Below are 14,981 nucleotides of genomic sequence, written 5' to 3'. Positions count from 1 at the left end.
TCAACTAATTCATATTAATGTTATATAATTCTATTTTATAATGGATTCCAAAAACAAAAAAAAAGGGAATTTCTTGGCATTCTTCCTGCTCTGACACACTTAGCACAAAAAAAAAATCAAATTAATACTTAACATGGTCAGCGGAGTCTTATGGAGTAGAAGATAGAATTGAGCAAGCTAGAGGGGTCTCGGACACCACAAGGAGACCCACAGAATCACCTAACCTGGGACTACAGGGGCTCTCAGAGCCTAGGTTACCATCCAGGGAGTATGATGGAGCTGGACCCAGACCCCTATACATTTGTAGCAAATGTAGCTTGGTCTTCATGTGGGTCCCACAAGTGGAGTGAGGACTCCGTAGGTCTCTCTTCTCTGTGTTGGATCCCGTTCCCCTAATTGGACGGCCTGGTTGGGCCTCAGTGGGAGAGGATATGCCTAGCTTTACTGGGATGAGATGTCCCAGGGTGGGGTGTACCCTAGGGGGCTCCCCTTCTCTGAGCAGAAAGGGAAGGGGTAAGGGGAGAAGGAATTTGTAAAAGTGGGACTGGGAAGAGGGGAGGGAGAGGGCTGTGCTTGGGATGTAAAGTGAGAAAAAAATTAAAATTAGAATTAAAGAAACTTTTAAAAAGACTTATAAAGCAAAATAAAGAAACAAACAGTAAATTAGAAATAAATGATTACAAATGAGGTTAGACGTCTGCAAAAAGCACCAGTAGAACATTTTCGATAGTGAGAGTGGTAATCTTTCAAGCTTGGCTGAAATATTAAAAATATAAAAACTGCCAAAGGCAGTGTCCAGAAGAAAGAAAGTTTGCTGAGTTCGATAAAGGAGAAAATAGAGATAGATGGTCAGAAACAAGCTGGTTAAGTCAGATTCTCCAGGGCTATAAATTTTAACCTACAATAACAGAAAAAGAATGTTTATGGTACCCAAGAGAAAATAAGCAACAAGGACTATTTTTTTTTCTTCTCACTGTTCAAAAAGATGACATAATGGAGGTATTTCCATAATATTAGGGTTTTTTTGTGTGATGATACAGTGATTGAGTTCATCACCCAGGCTTCATTCCGATTTATTCACAGACAAAACCGGTTTGGATGTCCCTAGGCAGGCTTCTGGCCTAGATAAATCAGTTTTAGGTGTAGACCAAATAAGGCCACTACTCCTAACTAGCCCCTTAATTAAACAAGCCAGGCAAAGGATAACTCAATTGGGTTTTCATTGACATCATAGTCTAGAACTCACTGACTCTTGTATTTCAAACTATTTGGGGCAGCCTGCTTGTAGATATGGATTCGAAGAACTCTGGACAAGTTCTTGCTGGATTTATACGCTTTTGGTCATCCTCAACAAAATTGATTTCCTTTTATTCAACACCAGTATGACTCTGCCTGATGTTTGCTGTGGGTCTCTGTATCTGCCTTCATCAGCTGCTGGATGAAGCCTCTCAGGAGACAGTTAGGCTAGGTTCCTGTCTGCAAGCATAGAGGGTATTATTAATATGTCAAGTGTTGGCTCTCACATAGGATGAGTCTCATGTTGGGGCAGTCAATGGTTGGCTGTTCCCTCAGTCTCTGCCTTATCTTTATCCCTGCTCCATTTTTCTGAGAAGCTGCTAAATTGATTTCCAAAATGCGTATACAAGTTTGCACACCCACAGCAATGGAGGAGTGCTTCTCTTGCTCCACATCCTTACCAGCATGTGCTATCAATTGAGTTTTTGATCTAAGCCATTCTGACAGGTGTAAGATGGGGAAATGGGACCACCCACTCATCTCCAAATTTTTAACCCCTGAAATGGCTCCTGTCTAAAGGAAATACGGGGACAAAGTGTGGAGCAGAGACTGAAGGAAAGGCCATCCAGAGACTGCCCCACCTGGGAATACATCCCATATACAGACACCAAACCCAGATATTATTACAGATGCCAAGAAGTGCTTGCTGACAGGAACCTGATATAGTTGTCTCCTGAGAGGCTCTGCCAGAGCCTGACAAATACAGAGGCTGACGGTCACAGTCCACCATTGGGCTGAGCATGGGGACCCCAGTAGAGGAGTTAGAGAAGGGACTGAAGGAGCTGAAGGGGTTTGCAAACTTATAGGTAGAACAACAATATCAACCAACGAGAAGCCCCAGAGCTTCTAAGAACTAAACCACCAACCAAAGAGTACACATGAAAGGACCCATGGCTCTAGCTGCATATGTAGCAGAGGATGGCATTGCCTGGCATCAGTAGGAACAGAGGCCTTTGGTTCTGTAAAGGCTTCATTCCCCAGTGTAGGAGAATGCCAGGACAGTGAGGTGGAAGTGGGTGGGTGGGAGAGGGAGCATCCTCATAGAAGCAGGGGGAGGGGAATGGGGTAGGGGGTTCCAGAGGGAAAACCAGGAAAGAGGCTAACATTTGAAAGGTGAATAAATAAAATATCCATAAATAAATAAATAAGAAAGAAAGATAGAATTGCAGGGTTATTTTGATTTGTGTTTCCCTGATGACTAAGGAAGTGGAATGTTTCTTTTAAAGCTTGCCTTGGCCATTCACGATTCTTCTGTACAGTATTCCCAGTTTAGCTCTGTACCCCATTTTTAAGTTGGGTTTTTTGGATTGCTGATGTCTTCATTTCTTGATTGCTTTATAAATTTTAGATATTAACCTTCCGTAGGATGTCGGGTTGCTAAGAATCCTTTCCCAGTGTGAAGGCTGCTGTTTTGTATTGTTGACAATATTCTTGGCCTTACAGAATCTTTTCAGTTTCATGATGTCCCATTTATTAGTTGCTGATCTTACTTCCTGAGCTCTTTTGGTGTTCTTTTCAGAAAGAGGTGTCCTATACCAACGAGTTCAAGGCTATTCCCTACATTCTGTTCTATTAGATTTAGTGTATCTTGTTTTACGATGAGGTCTTTGATCCACTTGGACTTGAGTTTTTTGCAGGGAGATAGATATGGATCTATTTCCATTCTTCTACATGCAGATTTCCAGTCAGACCAGGATTGCTTTCCAATTTGTGTAAAATGCTATAGTAGAAAGAGTGTGGAAAATATTTTAAGAGTTGTTTTTTATGTCTGTGCGCGCGCGCACACACACACACATACACACACTGATAGGCACATATGTTAAGGCACACATATCCTATGGAGCTGGAGTTATGAGCAGTTGTGAGCTACTCAACATGAGTACTGGGCACTGATGCTTGTTATAGAAAAGTAGTAAGAGCTGTTAATTTCTGAGTCTTCTCTCCAGCCAAAACCTGAGAAAACTCACTTCTTCCTCTGAGTTTGGTACTATTTACTTTAAAAAAAATTGAACATATTGATTTAAATCTGAGTCACAGTCACTTTTGTAAAACAAGATTAGTGTTAGTTTAGGTATAAGGCTGGTGTAAGGGTATAAAGATAAGATATTAATAAGAAGCCAGTAAATAATAAATGCTATCTGACTGGCTGCTTTGTTAAAAAAAAAAAAAAACAAAAACAAAAAAAACAAAAAAAAAACAGTGGGTCTTGAGCTATTCAGTCTTCAAACTCAATATTATTTTTAAACTATTGATTCTCTCCCTTTTGTGTATGGGTGTGGGTGTCTAGCCTGCATGTATGCATATGTAGCCTGTTCTTGCAGTAGATCCCCAGGGACTGGCGTTTATAGGCACTTGTTAGCCATCCTTTGGGTGGTTGGATGTCCACCCAGGTCTTTTACCAGAGCAGAAGTCCTCCTAAATGGTGAGCCACCTTTCCCATCCCAAACGATGATTATTCATTGTCCTGTACAAGTCTCTCATCACCGATGAGGCTTCCTGTTCCCCCATCAGAATCCATGTTCATTTGGGGTGGGAACTGTAAAGCTCTGGGGTTACCTATTCCAGTAACACACTTGCTCGCCGCATTGGACTTGTCGTTTCAACACATCTCATTCAACACATCACCAGAATTTTCTTGCAGTGAGGATTTTTGTGTTGATTCTCTTTTACATATTCTGCAGACACTGGATGTATGAGCCTATGTGTGCATGTTTGGATTTACTCTAGTAGACCAAGTGTGCCTTGCATGCCAATATTTCTCTCTTAAGAATTAAATAGCCTGTGTGTATGAGGAAGCATGTTTAAGGTCAGCGGTGGTTTGTTATTACTCGTTATTTTAATTCAACAGATGAGCCTGAGGCAAGGAAATGAAGCTGCCAACCAATGTATCACAGCTAGAAAATAATTTTCCATAAGCAAGAAAGTATACTCTTCTCCTGAGTTTGGCTATTCTATGCTAGCTATTGTAGACAGTGTGTTTGAGGGTAAGTAGTTCTAGGTTTCAGTTGCAACTTTCCCAAGTTTACGTTTATTTTACTTAACTACTGTGCTCTGCTGTCATTTTAATCTGTGACATCCGGTAATGATATCCCTGGAAAATATTTTCTAGCTGTGGTGCATTAGCAGGCACACCCATCGTGAGCAGTTGGTTAAGACTCCACGTTGAGGCCAAGTTAGAAAAGAAAAAGAAGGCATGCTCAGATGCATAAAGTAAGAAGTCTGGGTAACATAAGGCATGCAGTTGACGACTTGCTGCTGTAGTATGTAGTAAGTATTGTAATACATATAGGATACTCGATCAGTTCTCTTACACTTAGCATGTTTATATTATACATCTTATTTATGTATCTCTACCATTTGCCTATAGCTTGAGCCTTGTAAGTTAATATTGCTCACAAAGTCTTATTAGAGAAAATAGCTATATATTAACTGTTAAGACTTACCAAATTAGTATTTTATTTCCAAATATGTTTTTGCTAAAATTTCTAATAAGGAAATAACATGTAATGTTTTCTAATCTTTTTATACCTGAACAAGTTCAACATAATTTATATGATTTAAATCTCAAAACACTCAGGCATTGGGATTCTTGAACACTTTTCTATAAGACCTACTCTCCCTAAACTTAAGATTTTAATTAACCAAAGCAGATGCCCTTACAAATGCAGTGGTTTATTGAAGATGTGAAGAGGCTGAGGGAGAATTTCAGCTTGATTGCAAATGGAATGTAAACCCATCTTCCTTCTGCTTTCATAACTCATATCTAGAGATAAATGTTCAGGCATAATTTATCATTAATTATATTCAAATTTTCATTACCTTAGGCTCTTTCTATTATTCTGGCTAGATAAATCATGCCTAATATTTTTCACTAGAAGATGTTTATTATTCAACAAAAAAGGTGATTCACTTTATTTGAAAGTAAACATACAGGGTAAGGGGGAAAAGCAGATAATGGAAACAAAATAAACAGAACCCTGTTTGAACATGCCAGTGTGTCAATGTATATTTGTAGATATATTAAAATAAAACCAAATAGGTTATTGCCAGGTTTGATGACCCACACCTGTAATCCCAGTGATCCCAGTAATCCCAGACCTTGGGAGGACAGAGCTGAGAGAATTTGAGTGCCAGTCTTGGCTAAGCTGCATAGAGACAGCCTTTCTTAAACATAAAAAAATGGTAATTATTTCAGAACTTCAAGAAACTGGAAAGAACTCCTTTATTCCATGCCACTTCTGCTAAAAGCATCCCTGTGTCTTCTAATCCAGGATCTAGGACTATTGTCATTTTTTCTGGAGACTTAGCCCTAACCGTGTGACTTAATCTAGTCGATCTCAAATAGCATCATGTTCAAAAAATGTCATACTTCAAAAACCTCAAACATGTTCAAACTATCACTTTCATGACAGTTGAGTTTAAGAACTGTTTTTAAAACAGGAAGCAAATAGATAGGTTTGGGTAAATACATATACAGTTTTCACATTTTGCATATTACTCAACACCAGTGTTTTTCACTAACCAACCATCTAAAGGGCACTCGAAGGTCAGGCGCCAATTTACTTTATGAGACTTATTTGTCTTGATAGCAGTGTGCAAAAAAACCAACCAAACAACCAAAAGGAAAGAATATGTTCATTTGTTTTTTTTTTAAGGGAGTGAGTACTTATCTTGAATCAAAGGTTCATAACCAATGTGGGTAACGTTTAGGAGAGCCACTGGTTGAAGAATGGAAATGCCATCATGATTATGGCTAGTCGTGAAAGTTTGCCTGGCAGTAAAGTAAGTTCCTAGTGTCGCCTGTTCCCTGAAACCGGACAGCATCTACATTTGCCATCACAGTAAAAGTTAAATTGTTTAATTTAATTATATATTATCTCAAAGTGTAATTTTTCTACCAAGTGGGCATTCTTCTATATGCTGGCACAAAGGAGATAGGAATGATAATAAGACAATTACGAATACACTTTTGGATTTATTTCCCAAGGTTTTACTTCTTCCCTTGCTTGTGAGCTAGCTGTAAGTTTTAGTAGCCGAAAGATAAATGCTAATGGCTGAAAGGCCAAGAGTTTGTTTTGCGTGTGTAAAGACTAGTATCACTCGTTAACTGTCACATTTTAATTGCTTTTTTTCCAAATGACACTCTCAAATTTCATTTACTTTATTAACATTGAAACTGCTGAAGAAAATTAAAATGTAGCTACATAGATTTTGTGGAAAGACGTTCTTGCTATAGTTCAGGATAGCAGATGGTAATCATCCTGCCTCAGCCTGCTCAACGCTGAGATTGAAATGTTATTCCACTATTCCTGAGTTAATAGCAATAGTAAGTCCAAAAATATTTTAGCTTTTTCATTCAGTCATTCTTTAAAAAGTTTTATTTATTTATATGAGTACACCGTCACTGTCTTCAGACACACCAGAGAGGGCATCAGATCTCATTACAGATGGTTCTGAGCCACCATGTGGTTGCTGGGAATTGAGCTCAGGACGTCTGGAAGAGCAGCCAGTGGTCTTAACCACTGAGCCACCTTTCCAGCTCTTCCATTCATTCTCACTTTCTCTATACAGACATTAGATGGTGGGAGAGTCTTCCTTCCTTTGCCCCCACACAAGGCTACTCACAGTTACTCTGTAAATATCTTTCTAAAGAATAAGTGGATCTAAATAAAACCAATAACTGGTTGAAATGAATAATGAAATAAGTTTCCTTCCAAACTGAATGGTGACAAATGATCTCTGTTGGGGAATCCTATTTCCTGTTCACAAATCAAAGCTACATAACACTCTTCCTTTTTTTTTTCTTCTCCTTCTTTGGAATTATTTTACTGTACATGCAGAGGTCTGAGGACAACTTGTGGGAATCAATTCTTTCCTCCCCCCATGTGGATCCTGGGACCCAACTCACTGTGTCAGTCTTTATACCAAATGTCTTTACCTGTTGAGTCAACTAAACACACTGCTACCCTTATTTTTCAAGACAGGGTTTCTACTGAAACTGAAAATCTTCAATTTACCAGGGCTGATTGTCAAATGAACATCCGGGATTCCAGGCTTACACACTCAGACCTGGATTTGTATACATGGGTGCTGGGGATTTGAACTCAGGTGCTTTTGACTGCCTGACTGACACTGATCCATCTTCCTGGTGCATCATGTGATATCATAATCCACTGCTTACTTCTCAAATCAAGTCAGGTGCATCTCCCTTATGACTTATGATTTCTTTCCTGAGGGAATTCCGGGCTCTTCGGGATTTTTTTGGATATTGCCTGTCATTGTCTTTCTCTGCATCAACACATGAGAAACTGCAGCACCCATGTAACGTTAATGATTCTCTCTGCAGGCGAAGCCTACATGAGACTGAGTAAGCTTCCTGAAGCTGAGCATTGGTACATGGAATCATTGAGATCCAAGACGGACCACATCCCTGCTCATCTTACCTATGGGAAGCTGCTGGCGCTAACAGTATGTACTTATCTTTCTCAGTCTTCAGAAATTAGTTTTCCCCATGTGTCCTGTGGAGAGCTGGAGTTTGAAGTACTGATTCATTCTGTGCTACTGAACTCAGTTAACGAATGATAATCATCCTGTCAGAGACCTAAACAGACAATGTAGAAAGATTAAACATCTGAGTCTGGCCTATAGGATGTGATGATGTGATGATGTCAATGAGACAGATATAAATGGAGAACTGAGCTCAAGGAGAACCTCAACTATGCTGTGACCTATTCATGTTGTCTTAATAGCAACATTTACATAAATAATGTTTTACAAAAACTGTTAGCATCAAATTGGCTGAGATTAGAAGTAGTTTTATCAAATAACTGTCATATAAAATATACATGTTGGAAACTCTTCTAATTAGAGGCAATCTTTAAGAGACTTATAGGCTGGCTTTATAGGTCAGACAATTCCCAGGCCTTAGACAAATGAAGTAAAAATAATTCTAATGGAGATTTGTGCTGGAAGTTTTCTTCAAAAGAACACAAACATAGAAGGATCTACCATGAGGTACAAAAAGAATAACTTGAAAAACATGACAATTTTGGTGTGAATCAGATGAGCTTTAGTTACCAAACAAGATGAGCTCTAATGTCAGTAAGCATGAAGCAAGAATGGGTAATTTTAGGGAAAAAGAAGAGAAAAATTTATTCCCTGCAGCAGGTATAGTTATTTCCAGAGCAATGCTCTCCTCATGCAAAGTAACTCTTTGGATTGTATTGGGAATTATATACATTACCCCTCTCCCCCAGATCCACAATTACTCCATGTCTGTTCAGAAGAGAGCATATCTTCCAGGGATATCAACCAAACATAAGTAAGGCATAACAAATTATAGTAAAACTAGGTACAAATCATCATTTGAAGAGTGGATGAGTCAATGCAGTGGGAAGAAAAGGGTTCCAAGAGCAGGATACAGAGATAGAGACACCCCACTCCCACTGTTAGGAGTCCCACAAGAACACTAAGCTAATAACCATAATATATATGCAGAGGACCTAGCGTAGACTCATGTAGGCTCTGTGATTGGCACGTTTAGAGTGTTAAGATGTTGACTGTCTCTCTGCTAGTCTGCAGAACAACAAGCATATGGCTTGACTTCCTTCTCCTCATATAACCTTTTCCTCCTCACCTCTTTCCTTTGGTGAATTCATTGGATTTTCATCCATATAAACATGTGTTTTAACTAGAAAAGCAGTAATTTTTTTTAAAAATGTATTTTTTAGGTATCATTTGAAATTTTATTAAAAATTGTTCTAATATTCCATGCAATTAAAGACTGGAAAATGCATTATTCATACATAATGCATTAATTGACTCACCACATTCTATATCCAATACATATGACATTCACATTTTATAATTGAAAATTGTTTTCTTATGCTTCTTAATCTGATTTATTTCACCTAATGTGATGAACTCTAGTTGTATACATTTTCCAGCAATCAATACAATTTTAGTTCTTCATGGCTAAGTAATGTACCACATCCTCTTTGTCTGTCTCCTTATGCATTTGTGGGTACCTAGACTGATTGCACAAGCTGGCTGTTGTGAATAATGCATACATGATATACATGACTGTGACAATATCTCTATTGTATGTTGACTTTTATTATTAAGATATATCCAGGAGTTGTGCACCTGGATCATATGATTTTTTTCCCATCTTTATTAAATTGGGTGTTTCTTATTTATACTTCAAATGTTATTCCCATTCCCAGTTTCCAGGCCAACATCCACCTAGCCCCTCCCACTCCCCTTCTATATGGTGTTCCCCTCCCTATCCTCCCCCCATTACCACCCTCCCCACAAGAATCCCATTCACTGGGGGTCCAGCATTGGCAGGGCCAAGGGCTTCCCCTTCCACTGGTGCTCTTACTAGGCTATTCATTGCTACCTATGCAATTGGAGCCCAGGGTAAGTCCATGTATAGTCTTTAGGTAGTGGCTTAGTCCCTGGAAGCTCTGGTTGGTTGGCATTGTTGTTCATGTGGGGTCTCAAGACCCTTCACCTCTTTCAGTCCTTTCTCTGATTCCTTCAACAGGGGTCCCATTCTCAGTTCAGTGGTTTGTTGCTGGCATTCACCTATGTATTTGCTGTATTCTGGCTGTGTCTCTCAGGGGAGATCTAAATCCAGTTCCTGTCAGCCTTCACTTCTTTGCTTCATCCATCTTATCTAGTTTGGTAGCAATATACATATGGGCCACATGTGGGGCAGGCTCTGAATGGACATTCCTTCAGCCTCTGTTCTAAACTTTGCCTCCCTATCCCTCCCAAGGATATTCTTGTTCCCCTTTTAAAGAAGGAGTGAAGCATCCACATTTTGGTCATCCTTCTTGAGTTTCATGTGTTCTGTGCATCTAGGGTAATTCGAGCATTTGGGCTAATATCCACTTACCAATGAGTGCATACCATGTGTGTTTTTCTGTGATTGGGTTACCTCACTCAGGATATTTTCCAGTTCCATCCATTAAAAAGTAGTGTTATTTATTTACTTTACATCCCATTATCAACCTCACCTCTCCTCTAAGTGCCCCTCTCACACAGATTCTCTACCCATTCTTCCTTCCCCTTCTAATCTGAGAAGGGAGATCACCCTCCGTACTCCCCACTATCGCCCAACCCTAAGCCCAACAAGCCAATTTAGGATTAGAATATTCTTTCCCACTGAGGCCAGACAAGCCAGCCCAGTTAGGAGGATAGGATCCACAGACAGGAGGGCAACATCAGTACTCTGTAAATGCCTATCAGTCAAAAAAACTTGAGGGATTATATCTCATGGTGAAAGCTTCTATTTACTAACTCACAGCTATGACATTGGACTGTCAGTCATATGATGAGAAACAAATTGCCATGATGAAAATCTGAAGAAACTTATAAAAGAACTGTCTTTGGCAGAGATGGTAACATGCAGCATTTAGAAGCATGGTATCATAAATAAAAACAGTAGAATTGCTGAAGGGTACACAAAGTTTTTACACACAAATCTGTGATAATGTGTATGCTTAGATTTTTCGAAACCTACCTTAATAAGCGTTCTCAAATGCTTTGACGCTTTCTAGAGTCCATTGGCCAAAGCTAAGGGAGAAAAGATGGTAAATGGGTCAAGGGGATGTGGACCTGTGTAGAAGTAGCTCTGTGATATAATTCCAATCTCTGTTCTTCAGGATAGAGAAGTCAGTAGTGTTCAAAAGTGCCAACAATCCAGCAGAAACTGCCAACCCTCCGCCAAATTGGCATAAGTTAGCAGGGTAGACCAGGACCAGCAGGAATACCAGGAGTTCTCTGCTGTGCCTCTCAGTGAAGTGAAGACTCATGACTCGTGAAACGTTGCAAGGCTTGCTCTGCAAGTGCCTGGTCTGTCTGTCAAGTCACATTTTTACTCTCTCCAAGCATTATGTGTCCTTCCACTGGTCTTGCCTTAGCAAGACATCACATGGTTCTGCCTCAGCAAATCACCGTGTGAGTCTTCATCACATGACACAACCAGAAACTTGCACTTCAAAAGTAAAAGCTGTTTTCATGCGAAGGAAGAGAAGTCTCCTTGCATACAAATACAGAGATAAAATACGTGTAAATGAAGAAATTTGGAGCTTCTGAATATTTTTATGGAGTACATACAGACATTTGAGCTTAAAACTTTTCAAACCCTTTTAAAAAGGACTATAAAACTTATAGATTCCTGAATCTGATCCTTCCTAAAAAAGAATAAGCAGACAGAAAATGGTTACATTTTTGTATGTAATGCTCATGTGCGTAGACCCAATACTGGCTGTAAAGAACATGTGTCTTGTTCTGTTGGATTTTCAATTCATAATATTTTAAGCATTCTTTTTAAAGATTGAGTTCTAAAGCTTTACAATTTTTGCTCTGCAGAAACATAATGAAAAGGAAGAAAAGGCTTGTATGTTGCAATCTCAATTTTAAATTTCCCTCCAGTAAGGCTTTTATAGTTTCCTACTTAAAAGATTAGATGAAATGCAGACTTCTGTGAACTGGCTTAATCACAAGGCAAATCCCAAAGCCACCTTTGATAGTCTCTTCTAAATTAAAAGTTCGGCAGATTCCGAGTCTGGTGTATTACATTTAACCAATTATGGGTGTGTTGGTCTTCTTGCCACTGACTAGGCAAGGTAGAAATTGCCACACATTTTGACTTCTGCGGTTTTATGTGTTTTATTAAACAGGACTGGCTACTAGTCTCAAGAGAAGTAGGAAAGCAGTGATACACATCCCTTTATGTTGAAACTCACCAAAGGTCAACTTGTTAAATGGCAGGCAGCTATATCAATTACTGTAAGCTAGGACTTCATATCTGAACTCTGGTTTTATGAAAAAAATTAAGAAAATTTGATGATTAGTACTTCGATTGTTGTCATTGGACTAATTCACTCAGAACATTTTTTTCTTATACATTATTCTTTTTTTTAACAATCCCTGTAATATTTTTAGTATATATAGAAGAAATCAAAGGGATTTAAGGTTCCCAAGCGTGATTTTATATACCCTATAGATCATGTCCCCTTTGTTCTTTTGCAAAAAAAAAAAAGAAAGAAATAGCATATTCCTCCACTCACTGCCTATTGAGATTGTATGTCCTTTGTGAGGTTTTGCCTGATTTTCTCAAGCCGTTATAATTTTCTTCTCTGATCATTGTTAGCCCTCATCTCTGTATCTCTGACATCACTTGGTAATTGAATGACGTTTAAATTTGTTCTGTCTTTTGATATTAGACAGACAACAAGGACTCATCCTTTTTTTGTCATGGAGTTTCAACCTTTATTTCCTTAGATTGACACTTACTGTATCTTAATCCCTTCATCTGGTTTACACATGTACTTAGACTGGTTGATCCACAGTGAGCATTGCATTAATTCTCAGGGATATATGCTGAAGAATGTGACAAGAGTGGTGTGATTATGCAGTAAACACACAAATAATCTTCCAAAGCTCTAGGAAGGAAGACAATATTAGAGGGATGCTCCTCAGCTGACTCATGTGAAAAAACTATTTTTTCATAAAACAGTTGATCATATCCTTTCCCCTCCCCCAACTCCTCTCAGATCTTCCCCACCTCCACATTCACCCAACTTCTTTACTTGAGCTGTCTGTGTCTCCAAACAAAAACACAATAGAAAATGCAACAATAAAAAACAACAACAAACAAATCAAAGCAGATAAGCAAATTAGAAAAGAAAATCAGTAAGATGAAAACAAAAACAAGTAAACAAAAAGCACAAAGAAAAACAAGATCTGGAAGCGAAGTCAGTTTTCTGTAGCCTAACTTTTACCGGGCACGCAATGGGTACTGTCTGCCCTGGAGTGTAGTTGATATATCCATTAGCACTCCATTGGAGAAAATTGATTTTCCCTCTCCTGCAGGCATCCGTTGCAAATAGCGTCTTGGGTAGAGGTGTGACTTTGTGTTCGCTTCCCCTTTTCCACGCTGGGATTTGGTCTGGTTTGAATCTGTACACAGCTTGTGCCTGCTGCCCCAGTCTCTGTGAGTAGTTCATGTCAGCATCAGTCCCGTTGTGTTTCCAAGGACACGGTTTCCTTGGAGTCTTCCCCCACCTTTGCCTTCTCTCTACCATGGATCCCTGAGCCTAGAGGGGAAGGCTAAGACAAAGACATCCTATTTATGGCCCAGTACTCCAAAGCCTCGCTTTCTGCACATTGTACAGTCACAGATCTCTGTATTAATTACAGTTTGTAGAACAAGACTCTTCTCTGGTAAGGGTCGAGCAACGCTCTGCTCTGTGATTATAGCAATATGTCATTAGCCGTCATTTTATTGTTACGTTCCTTTACGATGTACTATTTCTTGAATGAACATTCTTAGAGATTGTATTACACTTTATGAATGAGGAACCTGAGATTCCAATATTTAATTAACATTCCCTTAAGGCTATTCAGTAATTAAATAGTATAATTGGACACAACTATAAAGTTTTGCATATTAAGGGTTATAATTTTATTCTGTTTTGAATAATTTAAGTGATTTCCCCTTTCGATATGCCTTCTTTAACGGACTAGAGACTCTCAAAAGTAAATCCCTATCTCTTCCTAAGCATTTTAAAATATTGTTTTCTGATACTTGTTTTTAAGTATCCATTTATATTGTGTGGTTAAATATATTTTTATTATCAGCTGTGATTGTTCATGAATAGAGGACTTGAGCTTATTGGCCTTTTTTTTTTTTTATTAACTTGAGTATTTCTTATATACATTTCGAGTGTTATTCCCTTTCCCGGTTTCTGGGCAAACATCCCCCTCCCCCCTCCCCTTCTCTATGGGTGTTCCCCTCCCAACCCTCCCCCCATTGCCGCCCTCCCCCCACCAGTCTAGTTCACTGGGGATTCAGTCTTAGCAGGACCCAGGGCTTCCCCTTCCACTGGTGCTCTTACTAGGATATTCATTGCTACCTATGAGGTCAGAGTCCAGGGTCAGTCCATGTATAGTCTTTAGGTAGTGGCTTAGTACCTGGAAGCTCTGGTTGCTTGGCATTGTTGTTCATAAGGGGTCTCGAGCCCCTTCAAGTTCTTCCAGTTCTTTCTCTGATTCCTTCAACGGGGGTCCTATTCTCAATTCAGTGGTTTGCTGCTGGCATACGCCTCTGTGTTTGCTGTATTCTGACTGTGTCTCTCAGGAGAGATCTACATCCGGCTCCTGTCAGCCTGCACTTCTTTGCTTCATCCATCTTGTCTAATTGGATGGCTGTATATGCATGGGCCACATGTGGGGCAGGCTCTGAATGGGTGTTCCTTCTGTGTCTGTTTTAATCTTTGCCTCTCTCTTCCCTGCCAAGGGTATTCTTGTTCCCCTTTTAAAGAAGGAGTGAAGCATTCACATTTTGATCATCCGTCTTGAGTTTCATTTGTTCTAGGCATCTAGGCTAATTCAAGCATTTGGGCTAATAGCCACTTATCAATGAGTGCATACCATGTGTGTTTTTCTGTGATTGGGTTACCTCACTCAAGATGATATTTTCCAGTTCCGACCATTTGCCTACGAATTTCATAAACTCGTTGTTTTTGATAGCTGAGTAATATTCCATTGTGTAGATGTGCCACATTTTCTGTATCCATTCCTCTGTTGAAGGGCATCTGGGTTCTTTCCAGCTTCTGGCTATTATAAATAAGGCTGCGATGAACATAGTGGAGCACGTGACTTTTTTATAT

General features: G+C 39.3%; 1 protein-coding gene across 4 annotated transcripts in view; it reads left to right on the top strand.

Moving 5' to 3' along the window:
• Tmtc2 (transmembrane O-mannosyltransferase targeting cadherins 2) overlaps positions 1-14,981 on the top strand; it is a 413,503-nt gene that overhangs the window by 270,840 nt on the left and 127,682 nt on the right. For all 4 annotated transcript variants that reach the window (XM_087556320.1, NM_001171177.2, XM_087556321.1 and 1 more), the window contains 1 exon segment: positions 7,643-7,764. In XM_087556320.1, the coding sequence (XP_087412446.1) occupies positions 7,643-7,764 (122 nt within the window).

The sequence above is a fragment of the Rattus norvegicus genome, chromosome 7 (assembly GCF_021556685.1).
Source record: "Rattus norvegicus strain SHRSP/BbbUtx chromosome 7, alternate assembly SHRSP_T2T, whole genome shotgun sequence".
Taxonomy (NCBI): Eukaryota; Metazoa; Chordata; class Mammalia; order Rodentia; family Muridae; genus Rattus; species Rattus norvegicus.
The sequence above is the reverse complement of the archived record's forward strand: the minus strand, read 5'-3'. Positions and strand labels throughout refer to the sequence as shown.